Source organism: Nomascus leucogenys, chromosome 10 (assembly GCF_006542625.1).
Source record: "Nomascus leucogenys isolate Asia chromosome 10, Asia_NLE_v1, whole genome shotgun sequence".
In the NCBI taxonomy this organism is placed as follows: Eukaryota; Metazoa; Chordata; class Mammalia; order Primates; family Hylobatidae; genus Nomascus; species Nomascus leucogenys.
In genome coordinates, this window is record NC_044390.1 from 637,743 (window position 1) to 654,293 (window position 16,551).

Here is a 16,551-nt window from a genome sequence, read left to right on the forward strand (position 1 = left end):
GTTACCTGGTTTCTCTGTCTTGAAGGATTTATAGTAACATAAGAACTAATATCCCTTTGGAATATGAAGTTTGTGTTGGACATTCAGAATCACTGCATTTTCTGGGACCTGAGTTCCCTAGAACTTTGCTGCCTGCAACCCCAAGGATAACAGGGCAGCAGGACCTGGAGGACTTGCTGGAAGACTGGGCAAGTCCCTTGGTGGGTTTAGAATGCCACTTACAGAGCAGAGGGCAAGGGTGTTTGTTCCATTCCATAACCAGACACCACTGCACTTCAGAGCACCATTTCCCAAGGTTTACCTTGAATTCAGTGTTTTATTTTTTTGAAATCTTCTGCAGATGAAAGGCTTCCTTGAAGGAGCAGGATTCAGAAGGGAAGAGAGCTAGCCAGTCCACCTAGAGTAATGAAGTCTCAGTGTTCACAGGGGAAAAGGGGAAAGATGGATAAGAAGACTTGGGTGGCTTCTCTCCAGTTCATCAGTATTTCTAAAACTGGGGGCCAAGGATCCTTCCTGGATAGGCTTCAAGGGTATTGAGTGGAACTCGGGCTCATAAAGCTCATCTAATTTTTAAAGGGCCCATGGCTTCCCAGTGGTTGAGAAATGATGGCCTAGTGATGTCATGGGGAGGCTGCTGTTTTCACCTTCTGACTCTTCTAGCTTGGGCTCACTTAGGTGTGTAGCATTTGATTGCAGTCCTTTCAAGGCCTGACACATTAGCGGTCACCTGATAAATGTGGCAGGGGCAAGTTAGTTATTGATGGATTTTTTTTTTAACATGATTTGTGCAAAGGCACTTGGAGAGAATGAAGTTAGCAGTATTATCTCAGCTTAGAGAAAGCAGCATAAGGTATCCAGAATCACACTACCAGTAGGATGTGGATATTGTATTCTAATAGCCAGAGTGAATCCAAATTACCTGATTTAGAGATTCCAAAGGATTTCATAAGTCATATGCAATATTCCACAAGCATCCTGGTAACTTATAACCTTATTACTAAGATTATTATCTTGAAAAAATTTCTAGGCCAGGCACCGAGGCTCATGCCAGCATTTTGGGAGGGACAGGAGGATTGCTTGAGCTGAGGAGTTCAAGGCCAGCCTTGGAACATAGCAAGATCCCATCTCTGTTTAAATAGATAGAGTTTTTTTCAATGTCTTAAAGGGCCTCCTGGCAGGGCACAGTGGCTCACTCCTGTCATCCCAGCACTTTGGGAGGCCAAAGTGGGTGAATCATGAGATCAGGAGTTCGAGACTGGCCTGGCCAACATGGTGAAACCCCATCTCTACTAAAAATACAAAAATTAGCTGGGTGTGGTGGCAGACGCCTGTAATCCCAGCGGCTCCAGAAGCTGAGGCAGGAGAATCGTCTGAACCCAGGAGGTGGAGGTTGCAGTGAGCTGAGATTGTGCCACTGCACTCCAGTGTGGGTGACAGGGCAAGAATCCATCTCAAAAAAAAAAAAAAAAAAAAAAAAAAAAAAAAAAAAAAAAAAAAAAAAAAAGGGCCTCCTGTGGCTCAGTTCACATCACGAGTCAAAAGAAAGTCCCAGACTTCTGCTGCTTCCTGGAAGTATTCCCTTCCTCTCACCTATCATGCACAGCCTGGACACTATTGATTTCAGTGTTCCCTAACGTCCAGGACTCCCAGGTCCCCTCTGTCTCCCTCATACATGACATAGTTCATTGCCTTTTTTGAGCCCATCTTCCATTCCTCCCATCTTTGAAGTCTAGGGCCCACTTTCAGTCATCAGGAGTCCCCCTTCACCTTCCTGCTGTGGGTCTCCCCTGTGCACATTGCCTCCCTTCTAAGGGTGACTGCTTTCCTTCCACTTTCTTTTCTTTCTTTCTTTGTGCAGTGGCACGATTTTGGCTCACTGCTACCTCTGCTTCCTGGGCTCAAGTGATCTTCCTGCCTCAGCCTCCTGAGTAGCTGGGACTACAGGTACACACGACCATGCCTGGCTAGTTTTTGTTTTTGTGTTTGTTGTTGTTTTATTTTTTTGAGACAGAGTCTTGCTCTGTCGCCCAGGCTGGAGTGCAGTGGCATGATCTCAGCTCACTGCAACCTCCACCTCCTGGGTTCAAGTGATTCTCATGCTTCAGCCTCCCAAGTAGACGGAACTACAGGTGTGCACCACCACGCCCAGCAAATTTTTGTATTTTTAGTAGAGATGGGCTTTTGCTATGTTGGCCAGGTTGGTCTTGAACTCCTGGCCTCAAGCAATCTGCCCACCTTGACCTCCTAAAGTGTTGGGATCATAGGCATGAGCCACCGTGCCCATTCCTTTTTTCCTGAACATTTTCCAAGTGAGGTTGTTGGAAATCACGGATGGGGAACTATGCATGCGGAGGGCTGACTAATTGATTTCTTTCTGCCTCCTCACTAATCTGCACACTGCAGATAGGGACCTGGTCTCATCATGCCTGCACCTCCAAGCACTGCCCTCTTACACTGTAGTGTCCCCATTGGTCAGCTTGGTTCCATGAGGGAACTCCATTACCACAGCAAGGACTGACCTCACACTGGTGGCTCCAAGTCACTGCCCAAACATTCTGAAGGGAGTAGAACTTCTTGATTCCTCAGATAAATAGAGGGCAGATTCTGGACTGTAGCTAAGTATTTCCTTTCATCTATAGGATAAAATACTGATAATTTGAGAGTGATGGACAAGGTTCAGAATGGTTTCCTCGTTTTGTTTTTGTTTTTAATGGAATGTCCACTTCATTTATGCATGCCATATGCAGATGGACTCCATCCCGCTGGAAACATAACAGGCTTACCAGGTAGCTTCAACCACTGGTTTTACGTGACTCAGGGAGAATTGAAAAGCTGTTTCGGGGGAGATAAAAAGAAGGTAATTACATTTCACCGCAAAAAGTTTTCTTTTCAAGGCAATAAACGGTCACAACCACCCAGAAACATCACCAAAGAGCCCAAAGTGTTCTTTCATAAAACCCAGTTGCCTGGGATTCATGGGGCTGCCTCGAGATCCATGGGTGAGTCATTGAATTCCTCATTCAGTGAAGTGAGAATCGTAGCCTGGAGTCCTCTTATCTGCCATGTGAATGTGTACTGTGTGCTTGCTGGTAGAAAGGTCCATAAAATAGAGTGTAATTAGATAAACATTTGCTTGGAAATTAGATCCTATGCTCTTCACTCTCTGTTAAGTGCTTTCTCTTTAGGGATTGCCACTTTCTTCTCTTTCTTTTTCATTTCACTTTAATTAGCACACACAAAAACCTTGATCCCATCCAGATTACACAGATGTGTCTGTCTGACTTGAATTTGGTGCGCATTTTGGCAGTAGAGCATGCAAGTCTAGACACAGAAGGTTTGCGAGTGTACAGAATTCTTTTTTTTTTTTTTTTTTTTTTTTGAGACAGAGTCTTGCTCTGTTGCCCAGGCTGGAGTGCAGTGGCACCATCTCTGCTCACTGCAAGCTCCACCTCCTGGGTTCACACCATTCTCCTGCCTCAGCCTCCCAAGTAGCTGGGACTACAGGTGCCCAGCTAATTTTTTGTATTTTTAGTAGAGATGGGGGTTTCACCGTGTTAGCCAGGATGGTCTTGATCTCCTGACCTGGTGATCCGCCCACCTCGGCCTCTCAAAGTGCTGGGATTACAGGCATGAGCCACCGTGCCCAGCTGAGAATTCTTTATAAGCATTTTCTATGGTTCCCTTCTAATTTGAGTACTAGAGGATGTTTGTTTATCTTATAACAGCAAAACCAACCCTGACAATCTTTGAAGCTCAGCAACCCTTTGTGGAGATATATGATGCTTACAAACAATCTCCATTCCATGCAAGGGAAATGCTCTGTGTGTGATACATTTGCATCTAATTTGTGTCCGAGGAAAGGACACTACTGTTGGCTCCCTGGCCTCTCTGCCTGGCTCTCTGATCCTTTTTTTTTTTTTCTTTTTGAGATGGAGTCTCGCTCTGTGCCCAGCTGGAGTACAGTGGTGCTATCTCGGCTCACCACAACCTCCACCTCGGGGTTCAAGCAATTCTCCTGCCTCAGCCTCCTGAGTAGCTGGGACTACAGGCACGTGCCACCATGTCCAGCTAATTTTTGTATTTTCAGTAGAGACGGGGTTTCACCATGTTAGCCAGCCTGGTCTTGAACTCCTGACCTCAAGTGATCTGCCTGCGTCGGCCTCCCAAAGTGCTGGGATTACAGGAGTGGGTCACCACACCTGGTCTGTTGTTTCTAAGCCACCAAGCCTGTGGTGTTTTGTTACAGCAGCCAGAATGAACTGGCACTGTAGTATCACGATACACTGTTTCATTCCCATTCACGAACATGCTGCCAGTGTTCACATCTTAAAAAACAAAATCCATCTCTCGATCCCTTAGACTCCTCTAGGAGCTGTGCCCATTTCTCTTCTTTCTTTTATACAAAGTTCCCCAAAATAATTTTCAAAATTCACGGTCTCCAGTTACTTTCTTCTCACTCCCTCCTGAACCTGCTTCAATTGTGTCCCCACCACACAGCTAATACGGCCTCTGCCCAGGTCTCTAGTGACCTCTTGGATGCCCGATCCCATGGTCCGTTTTCAGTTTTCTTTTTCTTTTTTCTTTTTTTTTTTGAGATGGAGTCTCGCACTGTTGCCCAGGCTGGAGTGCAGTGGCACGATCTCGGCTCACTAAAAATCTAACTTCAGTGTTTTCTAAAATTAAGAATGCTAGCCTGAGCAACGTGGCAAAATCCCATCTCTACAAAAACACAAAAAAATTAGGCAGGTGTGGTGGCACATGCCTGTGGTGCCAGCTACTTGGGAGGCTGAGGCAGGAGAATCGCTTGGACCCAGGAGGCGGAAGTTGCAGTGAGCTATGATCATGCACTGCACTCCAGCCTGGGTGATAGAGCGAGACTCTGTGTCAAAAAAAAAAAAAAGCTATTTTTTAAAGTGTTTCTGGTTTTGACTTCTATTCCCCTCTGTAAGGACAAATATGTTAACTGAAAGACATAGCTAAAATGAACATTTTTGAGCACTTATTTTCTTTTCTTTCTTTTTAGCAATAATTCGGCATAGACCTGCTCTTGTTAAAGTAATTTTAATTTCGAGCATAGCCTTCAGCATTGCCCTGATATGTGGGATGGCAATCTCCTATATGATATAGTAAGTATCTGCTAAATAACATCTGCTGTCCTTAAATGAGACATAACAAGTCAACTGGTTATTATTTAGTGGCAAAGGATGATGATGACACATCTTATAATTGCTAAATTATTATAGTCATTATAAATTTCCAGATTAGTGTTTTTCAACATGTGGATTGTACTCATGTTGAGGCATGATACACATGAAAAAAAAAGAAAGACAGACATAGGACAGAATACAATTCAGCAGAATAGAAAATATTAGAAAATATGCCGGGCGCGGTGGCTCATGCCTGTAATCCCAGCACTTGGGGAGGCCGAGGCGGGTGGATCACAAGGTCAGGAGATCGAGACCATCCTGGCTAACACGGTGAAACCCCGTTTCTACTAAAAATACAAAAAATTAGCCAGGCATGGTGGCGGGCGCCTGTAGTCCCAGCTCCTCGGAGAGGCTGAGGCAGGAGAATGGTGTGAACCCAGGAGGCAGAGGTTGCAATGAGCCGAGATCGCGCCACTGCACTCCAGCCTGGGTGACAGAGTGAGACTCCATCTCAAAAAAAAAAAATTACTGAAAGTATTAATGTAAAAGGCTGATTTTTAAACTTTTCAGACACAGGTGAGACATGCATACACACAGAGACACACGATTGTGAAATAAAACATATTTCTTACTGGGAGTCATGATCAAAAATGTTTGAAAGACACAGTTTGAGATGCTGGCATCCTCCCAGAATTCAGTATTTTATTTTATTTTTTCTACTTTTTTGTGGGGGAGGGGAAGGAGTTTCGTTCTTGTTGCCCAGGCTAGAGTGTAATGGTACGGATCTCGGTTCACTGCAACCACTGCCTCCTGGGTTCAAGCAGTTTTCCTGCCTCAGCCTCCCAAGTAGCTGGGATTACTACAGGCATATGCCCCCATGCCAGGCTAATTTTGTATTTTTAGTAGAGATGGGGTTTCTCCATGTTGGTAAGGCTGGTCTCGAATTCTGGACCTCAGGTGATCTGCCCGCCTTGGCCTACCAGTGCTGGGATTAAAGGTGTGAGCCACCATTCCCAGACCCCAGAATTTGGTATTTTAAAATAAACTTGAGGCTGGGTGTGGTGGCTCATGCCTGTAATCCCAGCACTCTGGGAGGCTGAGGTGGGTATATCACCTGAGGTCAGGAGTTCAAGACTAGCCTGGCCAACATAGTGAAACCCCGTCTCTACTAAAAATACAAAAATTAGCTGGGCGTGGTGGTGGGCGCCTGTAATCCCAGCTACTCGGGAGGCTGGGGCAGAATTGCTTGAACCTGGGAGGTAGAGGTTGCAGTGGGCAGAGATCACGCCATTGCACTCCAGCCTGGGCAACAAGAGCAAAACTCTGTCTCAAATATAAATAAATAAATAAATAAAGAAAGAACTTGCTACTTTGGAAGGAATCTCAATAGTGCACAGCAGAAAAGAGCGACCACTCTCCCTTTCACTAGAAATGTGTCAGTGCAGTCTGGGGTGATAGCAGCTTTGGGGGATGATACGTCACCGTCTTCGCAAATAAAGCTTGGGGTCAAGCTCTTTTGAGTGATGTAGTCGTTTTGAAATTCACGGTAGAAAAAGGTGAGACACACTGTGATCTCATGCGGTTCTGACCAAACCAACAGACTCTGACTCCTACTCTATAATTCCGTGCTAGGATTCCATTGTATCCCACCAGAAACAGCTTGAGAAGTACAAAATTACTTGCTTCATTAGAATTAAGCATGAAAACGGGATATATTGCCATGTGCGGGATATTTTTTGAGGCAGCTATGTTAAGACCACCTTGGAGTAGGTCACATGAAGACAAAGTGACATTGAAGGTAAAAGGGGAAAAATTTTGCTAATGAGAGCGTAACTTGCATGCTTGCTTGTGGGTTATCTCCACTACATCCACTTACTTTATGTAACTGTATAGGCTGGGGGCACTGGTTCACGCCTGTGATCCCAACACTTTGGGAGGCCGAGGCGGGTGGATCCCTTAAGCTCAGGTGTTTGAGACCAGCCTGGGCAACATGGTGAAACCGCGTCTATACAAAAAATACAAAATGTAGCCAGGTGTGGTGGCACGCACCTGTAGTCCCAGCTACTCAAGAGGCTGAGGTGGGATGATGGCTTCAGCCCTGATGGTGGAGGTTGCAGTGAGCTGAGATCGCACCACTGCACTTCCTCCTGGGCGACAGAGTGAGACTCTGTCTCAAAAAAAAAAAAAATTATGTAACTGTAGCTTCTGTATATTTCATTATTATAGACAAAACTATTAATAAATATAAAGTTTTCTAATGCAACTCAGTAAAGCATATCTGCTGGACACTCTGTTGAATTGAGTTGCTGAGCTAGTCAATTCTTATTGTTTTCACATTTGTATTAGCACTAAGCTATAGTGGAGCCTGGGGCCAAAACCAAAACCAAAACCAAAACAAACAAACAAAATAAAACACCTGTTCAAAAGTACAAGTTTTATGTAATTTTTAGTGGTTCATTTTTTTCCAGAAGTAGATTTTGAAAATACTATTGGTAAGTTTGCTTTTATTTAAACCAGGAAAGTAAAATTACAATTAATTTTGTTTGAGGTATAGATAAAATTTTTATTTTTATTTTTTTGGAGACGGAGTCTCGCTCTGTTGCCCAGGCTGGAGTGCAGTGGCACGATCTCGGCTCACTGCAAGCCCTGCCTCCCAGGTTCACGCCATTCTTCTGCCTCAGCCTCCCGAGTAGCTGGGACTACAGGTGCCCGCCACCACACCCAGCTAATTTTTTTTGTAGTTTTAGTAGAGACGGAGTTTCACCGTGTTACCCAGGATGGTCTCGATCTCCTGACCTCGTGATCTGCCTGCCTCGGCCTCCCAAAATGCTGGGATTACAGGCGTGAGCCACTGCACTTGGCCTAGATAAAATATTTAAACTTAATGTTGTGACTTTTCATACACCAGTTTTCAATTATTAAATCTATTCTGGGCCGGGCGTGGTGTCTCATGCTTGTAATCCCAGCACTTTGGGAGGCCGAGGCGGGCGGATCACGAGGTCAGGAGATCGAGACCACGGTGAAACCCCGTCTCTACTAAAAATACAAAAAAAAAATTAGCCGGGTGTGGTGGCGGGCGCCTGTAGTCCCAGCTACTTGGGAGGCTGAGGCAGGAGAATGGTGTGAACCCGGGAGGCGGAGCTTGCAGTGAGCCGAGATCGCACCACTGCACTCCAGCCTGGGCGACAGAGCGAGACTCCGTCTCAAGAAAAAAAAAAAAATCTATTCTGAACTTCTTAAGTGTTTTGGAAAAGAATAAGCATTTAAAAATACATTAAAAGATGTGTATAGGGACTCACACCTTTCCTTTTGACTCAAGCTCCCCTGTGGTTTAGCACAGCACTATTGGATCCTATCTCTGTTTACAATTTTGATATCTGGTATATCCTGGATTTTTTTTTTTTACTTCATTTCAATTTTTAAAAATATTGAGTTAAGGGCTGGGTGTGGTGGCTCACGCCTGTAATCCCAGCACTTTGGGAGGCCGAGGTGGGCAGGTCACTTGAGGTCGGGAGTTCGAGACCAGCCTGACTAACGTGGAGAAACCCCATCTGTACTAAAAATACAAAAAAAATTAGCCAGGCATGGTGGCACATGCCTGTAATCCCAGCTACTCGGGAGGCTGACGCAGGAGAATCACTTGAACCTGGGAGGCAGAGGTTGTGGTGAGCCAAGATTACACCACTGCATTCCAGCCTGGGCAAAAAGAGCAAAATTCCATCTCAAAAAAAAAAAATTGAGTTAAAATACTCATCTTCATTTTTCAGTGTTTGGGGCACCTCCTTACATTTCGCACTGAGGTGAGCACCTCCCTTTTGTCACTCAAATCTTGCTCCTGTCCCAGCCTTTTGAGCAAGAAAAACAAAAAACAAATAAGCTAACCCTAAAAGTTTTTTTTTTTTTTGAGACGGAGTTTCACGCTTGTTGGCCAGGCTGGAGTGCAATGGCACCATCTCAACTCACTGCAACCTCTGCCTCCCGGGTTCAAGTGATTCTCCTGCCTTAGCCTCCCAAGTAGCTGGGATTACGGGCATGTGCCACCACGCCCTGCTAATTTTGTATTTTTTTAGTACAGACGGGGTTTCTCCATGTTGGTCAGGCTGGCCTCCAACTCCTGACCTCAGGTAATCTGCCCGCCTCGGCCTACCAAATTGCTGGGATCACTGGAGTGAGCCACCGCGCCTGGCCCCTAAAAGTATTTTTTTAGTACATAATTCACATAGTACCGGGAAGGTAAGTTTGTTAGGAAAACACTGTCATCCATTTCCACACCAAATAGAACTAGCTGTTCAATGATCCACTTCCAGGATTGGACCTACAGTAAGGTAGAAAAATCAGTAACATGCATTCTGTCCTAGTTTGTTCATCACGGATTTCTTGGCATTAATTTTTATTTTGTAAAATATTACACTGAAATGTGATTATGGCTGGGCACAGTGGCCCACACCTGTAATTCCAGTGTTTTGGGAGGCCAAGGAGGAAAGATAGCTTGAGCCTAGGAGTTTGAGACCATCCTGGGCAACATAGCAAGACCCCATTGCTACAAAAAAATACAAAAATAATTAGCCAGGCATGGTGCCATGAGCCTGTGGTCCCAGCTACTCAGGAGGCTGAGCAGGGAAGACTCTTTGAACCCAGGAGTTTGCGGCTGCTGTGAACCATGATTGCATCAGTTCGCTTCTAGCCTGGGTGACGGAATGAGACCCTGTTCCAAAGAAAGAAAGAGAGAAAGGGAGAGAGAGAGAGAGAAAGGGAAAGAGAAAAAGGAAAGAAAAAAGGAAGGGAGGGAGGAAGGAAAGAGAGGAAAGAAGAAAGAAAAAAAAGAAAAGAAAGAGAAAGAGAAAGAGAAGAGAAAGAAAGGGAAAGAAAGACGATTTGTTTGATTATGGATTTTTTGTCAACACCGTAAGTTTGGAACCCAAGGCGAGTGCCTTGTTCACGTCGGTCCTGGCTTTGATCCATGCTTTGGAATGATCAGAGTTACTCCTTACTCCAGGAAATGGCCTGACCATGTAGATAATTGAGATCTGACCATGATTAGTCTGGTTTCAAAGTCTTATTTCTGCACCCACTCCGCAAGCGACGCCTTTCCAGTCAAAAAGTGGCATGGTTGAGAAATGAATTATTCACCATGAAAACTGTGCTTCTAAATTCGTTTATATCATTCTCCAGTCGACTGGCACAGGCTGAGGAAAGACAACAGCTGGAGTCACTTTATAAGAACCTCAGGATACCGTTATTAGGAGATGAAGAAGAGGGCTCAGAGGACGAGGATGAGTCCACGCACCTACTTGCAGAGAACGAAAACGAGCTGGAAAAGTTCATCCACTCAGGTAGTGTGACCTGTCAGAGCCATTCGCAGGAAAGCCAAGCTGGCAGCGGCAGATCAATTCTTTCTTTCTCTCTCTCTCTCTCTGTCTCTCGCTGGCAGTGGTGGATCAATTCTTTCTTTCTCTCTCTCTCTCTCTTCTTTTTTTTTGAGACGGAGTCTTGCTCTGTCGCCCAGGCTGGAGTGCAGTGGCGTGATCTCGGCTCACTGTAAGCTCCGCCTCCCGGGTTCACGCCAGTCTCCTGCCTCAGCCTCCCAAGTAGCTGGGACTACAGGCACCCGCCACCACGCCCAGCTAATTTTTTGCATTTTTAGTAGAGACGGGGTTTCACCGTGTTAGCCAGGATGGTCTCAATCTCCTGACCTCGTGATCCACCCGCCTCAGCCTCCCAAAGTGCTAGGATTACAGGCATAAGCCAATGCACCCTGCCTGTAGAATTTATTTTATTTATTTATCTTTTTTATTGAGACAGAGTCTCCCTATGTCACCCAGGCCACAGTGCAGTGGCGAAATCTTGGCTCACTGCAACCTTTGCCTCCTGGGTTCAAGCAATTCTCCTGCCTCAGCCTCCCGAGTAGCTGGGATTACAGGGGTGCACCATGACCCCTGGCTAATTTTTGTATTTTTAGTAGAGACAGAGTTTCACCAGTTAGCCAGGCTGGTCTTGAACTCCTGACCTCAAGTGATCCACCAGCCTCGGCTTCCCAAAGTGCTAGGAGTACAGGCGTGAGCCACCACTCCTGGCCTTTTCTTTCTTTCTTTCTTTTTTTTTTTTTTTTTTTGAGACAGAGTTTCACTATGTCACCCAGGCTGGAGTGCAGTGGTGCAATATCAGCTCACTGCAGCCTCAACCTCCTGGGCTCAGCCAATCCTCCCACCTCAGCCTCCTGAATTGCTGGGACTACAGGTGCATGTCACTATGCCCGGCTTATTTTTGTTTTTGGTTTTTTTTTGAGATGGAGTCTCGCTCTGTTGCCCAGGCCGGAGTGCAGTGGTGTGATCTTGGTTCACTGCAATCTCTGCCTCCTGGGTTCAAGTGATTCTCATGCCTCAGACTCCCGCCACCATGCCTGGCTCATTTTTGTATTTTTAGTAGAGATGGGGTCTCACCATGTTGGCCAGGCTGGTCCCGAACTCTTGACCTTAAGTGATCCACCCTCCTCAGCCTCCCAAAGTCCTGGGATTACAGGCATGAGCCACCGCGCCAGGCTAGTTTTTGTATTTTTAGTAGAGACAGTTTTTGCCATGTTGCCCAGGTTGGTCACAAACTCCTGAGCTCAAGAGATCTTCCCGTCTTAGCCTCCCAAAGTGCTGAGATTATAGGTGTGAGCCACTGAGCCCAGCCTAGAAGTTCTGAGATTCGTGGGTACCTGTTTAAAAAATTCTAGAGAGAAACCTATAGAGTGCAGTGTGTGATTCAGCCATACTAACCATCCTCACATGGACTTACTCTCTAAAAACTTCAGACATAGCCAGAAAGAGGCAGAAGAGCCAGAGCAGGAGAGATCACTGATGCTCACCGAGGCAGAGGGCTTTGTCATAACCTGTAGAAAACATTTTCCCAACGTCTCTTTACCACATTGGATTATAACTTTTTTACATTCTTCTTTTACTGGGCATTTATACAACTTGAATACAAAATATGGGAAAATAATTTTAAAATTTAATTTTCACCATCCTTTTCAGACAAATAACATTCATTATGAATCCTCTGGAAATTCCACCGTTGGTACCTCTATTTTTCCAGGCTTTTTCCCTCACCCCTTTTGTCTCCATTTTTATTCCTCACTTATTACTATCTCAATAACATCGTTTCTACATTTTAGTTATTAGATCAAAAAGAAGGAAAAATATTAAGAAACTGAGGGAAGAGCAAAACTCAGTAACAGAAAAAAAAACAAAGAATGCGTCACATAATGGAAAAATGGAAGACTTGTGAACGCAGATGACAGAGGTGCTGGCTGAGGCAGAGGAGAAACTATGGGGATGCTGGGAGACTGAGCCTGTGGGCGTGGCTTGCTCCCAGAGAACCTTGTGGAAGAGGGCATCAAAGAAAGAAATGCCAGATGTGTATCCCAGAAAATAAAGCCACATGATATAGCAACTCTTGCTTATTGGCTCTCATAGTTCATGAATAATTATAACTTAATTGGAAAACAGAAAAGAATCCAACTTTGTTAAGGGTTAAGAGAACTTGTCAGGATTTTCTTCTCTTGCACCTGACCAGAAATACTGCACAAGTAGTTTTGGGGGGCTGTCTCCCAGACTATGCCAGGGAATAGCTTTCATGAAGCAAAACTTTCCTGGTGAGATTACCTGTCGGTTCCATACCTTGTTTCCTTTGTACACATGAGGAAACTGAGGATGTTAAAATAAATATGACACCGGATTAAAACACACTCATCATTAGTTGGGTGTGGTGGCATGCGCCTGTAATCCCAGCTACTCAGGAGGCTGAGGCAGGAGAATCGCTTGAACCCGGGAGGCGGAGGTTGCAGGGAGCAGAGATCACACCACTGGACTCCAGTCTGGCTGACAGAGCAAGATCCTGTCTCAAAAATAAATAAATAAATTAATTAATTAAATAAAATAAGTAAATAAAACACACTCATCCAGGCTAGTCATGATGGCTCATGCCTGTAATCCCAACACTTTGGGAGCATGAGGCAGGCAGATTGCTTGAGTCCAGGAGTTCAAGAGCAGCCTGGACAACATAGTGAGACCCCATCTCCACACAAAAAAGAAATACACACTCATCGCTGTCAGGTTCCAGCTCTGTCGAGGGAAATAGGCCCACAGACAAGGAGCTAAGAAGCACAGCCAGAGGTAGCAAGTGGACACCAAGGGCTGTGGGAATGCAAAGAGGCAAGAGTGAGTGAAATGGCGCAGCTGCTTTGGAAAACAATCTGACGGTTCCTCAGAAAGTTAAACATAGAGTTACTGTATGACCCAGCAATTCCACTCCTAGGTATACATGCAAGAGAAGTGAAAACACATGTACACACAAAAACCTGCACAGTAATGCTCTTAGCAGCACGATTCATAAGAGCCAGAAAGTGGAAACAACCCAAGTGTCCATTAACGAATAAATGGATAAACAAAATGTGGTCTATCTGTACAATTAAATATTTTTCAGCAACAAAAAAGAATGAAGTCACTCTGGGAGGCCAAGGGGGCGGATCATGAGGTCAAGGGATCGAGGCCATCCTGGCCAACATGGTGAAACCCCGTCTCTACTAAAAATACAAAAATTTAGCTGGGGCGTGGTGGCGCATGCCTGTGATCCCAGCTACTCATGAGACTGAGGCAGGAGAATGGCGTGAACCCGGGACGCGGAGTTTGCAGTGAGCCGAGATTGCGCCACTGCGTTCCAGCCTGGGCTACAGACCGAGGCTGTCTCAAAAAAAGAAAGAAAAAAGAGTGAAGTTATTACGCACACTACAATATAAACAAACTGGAAAACATTATGCTAAGAGCAAGAAGCCAGACACATACTGTGTGATTCTGTTTTTAAAAAATGGTCAGAATAGGCAACTGTATAGGTGCAGAAAGTAGATTGGTGGTTCCAAGAGCTGGGGCAGCGGGAGAGGGAAGACTGCTTGTGGGTACGAGGTTTCTTTATGGGGAATGAAAATGTTAGCGGCCAGGCACAGTGGCTTATGCCTGTAATCCCAGCACTTTAGGAGGCTGAGGCAGGTGAATCACTTGAGCTCAGGAGTTTGAGAACAGCCTGGGCAACATGGCAAAACCCCGTCTCACAAAAAATACAAAAATTAGTTGGGCATGGTGGCATGAGCCTGTAGTCTCAGCTACTTGGGAGGCTGAGGTGAGAGAGGATGACGTGAGCCCAGGAGGTGGAGGTTGCAGTGAGCCAAGATTGTGCCACTGCACTCCAGCCTGGGCTCCAGAGCCAAACTTGGTCTTAAAAAAAAAAAAAAAAAAAGAAAAGAAAAATGAAAATGTTAGAAAATTTAATAGTGGTGATGGTTGTAAACTTTGTGAATATACTAAAAACCACTAAATTGCATATTTTATTTTATTTTTATTTTTTTTGAGACAGAGTCTCCCTCACTCTGTCACCCAGGCTGGAGAGCAGTGGCACGATCTCGACTCACTGCAACCTCTGCCTTCCAGGTTCTGTTTTTTTGCTTTGTTTTTTTTCTGAGATGGAGTCTCGCTCTGTTGCCCAGGCTGGAGTGCAGTGGCGCGATCTCGGCTCACTGCAAGCTCCGCCTCCTGGGTTCACACCATTCTCCTGCCTCAGCCTCCCGAGTAGCTGGGACTACTGGCGCCCACCACCATGCCCGGCTAATCATTTTGTATTTTTAGTAGAGACGGGGTTTCACCGTGTTAGCCAGGATGGTCTCGATCTCCTGACCTCATGATCCTCCTGCGTCTGCCTCCCAAAGTGCTGGGATTACAGGTGTGAGCCACCGCGCCTGGCCCTCTGCCTTCCAGTTTCAAGCAATTCTCCTGCCTCAGCCTCCCAAGTAGCTGGGATTACAGGCATCCACCACCACCCCCAGCTAATTTTTATATTTTTAGTGGAGACAGGGTTTCACCACATTGGCCAGTCTGGTCTTGAACTCCTGACCTCAAGTGATCCACCCGCCTCGGCCTCCCAAAGTGCTGGGATTACAGACGTGAGCCACCACACCTGGTCTGAACTGCAGACTTTAAAAGAGTAAACTTTGCACTATATGAAATAACTCTCAGTCAAGCTGCTAAAAAAAAAATTAGTCTGGGCCAGGAGTGGTGACTCACGCTTGTAATCCCAGCACTTTGGCAGGCTAAGGAGGGTGGATCACGAGGTCAGGAGATTGAGACCATCCTGGCCAACATGGTGAAACCCCGTCTCTACTAAAAATACAAAAAATTGGCTGGGCGTGGTGGCGGGTGCCTGTAGTCCCAGCTACTCGGGAGGCTGAGGCAGGAGAATCGCTTGAACCTGGGAGGCAGAGGTTACAGTGATCCAAAATCGAGCCACTGCACTCCAGCCTGGTGACAGAGTGAGCAGAGTGAGACTCTGTCTCAAACAAAAACAAACAAACAAACAAACAAACAAACAAAAAAACCAAAAAAAATTAGTCTATCTTGAGGATGAACTGAACTCAGACTCAGGTCTTCTAACCCTTCCTTTCAGTTTCCATCTTTCCTAAATTAAATTTTAAAAATTAGAACAGAGAACGTGAGAAGGGAAAAGTGGGTGTGTATATTAGAAATTGGGACAGTGCAAAGCATTTCTCAAGCTGACAGCTTGGTCCTGCCTGCATATGCAGCCAGGAGGAATCACACATGGGATGGGCAGCCTCGGGGGCACAGGACAGAGCGGCCAGGGCGCTGTACCAAGGCACAACTCCCAGGGCCTGGACAGGCCTCCATGTCCCTCCCTGCAACCTCAGTCCTTGAGGCAAGAGCCATGCCCAGCCCCTGAGGCCCTGAGATCAAATCCTAACTAGGGAGACACTAACCTGCAAGACTGCAGTTTTAGCCAGCTTGTCTGCCATAGATTGTGTGGCCTAAACAACAAACATGTATTTTCCACAGTTCTGGAAGTTGGAAGTCTAGGATCAGGGTGCCAGTATGGCTGGGTTCTCCTGAGCACCATTATTCCTGAGAGAGAGGAAACTCTTTCCTGCCTCTTCTTGTAAGGGCACTAACCCCATGCATAGGGCTCTATCCTCATGACCTAATCACCTCCAGAAGGCCTGTTTCTAAATACCATCACATCACCAGTTGGAGCTTGGACACATGAATTGATGGCGGGGAGTTGGGGGGATACATTCAATCCATAGCAACTGCTTTTAAAAACATTTTACTATGCCACAAATATTTGTTGGGCAGCATGTTCCTATGATCGACAATGGGCAAAGCATGTGTGGATATTTCTCAGCAAAGATGGTGACTTCTAGGGAACCTCTCTAGAAGGCGCAGTGTGTTTTAGGGGAGACACCAACTCCAAGAATATCTCTGCCAGTGCCACCTGGTTTTGCCCACAATTCAAAGCTCTCCTGGAAGCAGGTGAGGGGCAATGGAACCAGCAGATGCAGGGGTAAAATCTATTCCTTCTTCGA

At 45.7% G+C, this 16,551-nt stretch overlaps 1 protein-coding gene across 1 annotated transcript; it reads left to right on the forward strand.

Moving 5' to 3' along the window:
* Positions 1-2,665: 2,665 nt before the first annotated feature.
* On the forward strand, positions 2,666-12,581 carry C10H19orf18 (chromosome 10 C19orf18 homolog). The gene is made up of 6 exons (XM_003277283.3): positions 2,666-2,786; positions 2,895-3,037; positions 3,094-3,097; positions 5,024-5,126; positions 10,320-10,480; positions 12,304-12,581. Exons 1-6 carry the CDS (start codon positions 2,666-2,668, stop codon positions 12,414-12,416), a joined length of 645 nt encoding a protein of 214 aa, XP_003277331.1. The 3' UTR covers positions 12,417-12,581.
* Positions 12,582-16,551: the final 3,970 nt, after the last annotated feature.

Bases quoted from the DNA above. Each gene is read 5' to 3' on its own strand.
- C10H19orf18 (XM_003277283.3), top strand. From the start codon at position 2,666: ATGGACAAGGTTCAGAATGGTTTCCTCGTTTTGTTTTTGTTTTTAATG. The intron at 2,787-2,894 runs GTAGCTTCAACC...TTTCTTTTCAAG, and splicing joins AAACATAACAGGCTTACCAG to GCAATAAACGGTCACAACCA. The intron at 5,127-10,319 runs GTAAGTATCTGC...ATCATTCTCCAG, and splicing joins GCAATCTCCTATATGATATA to TCGACTGGCACAGGCTGAGG.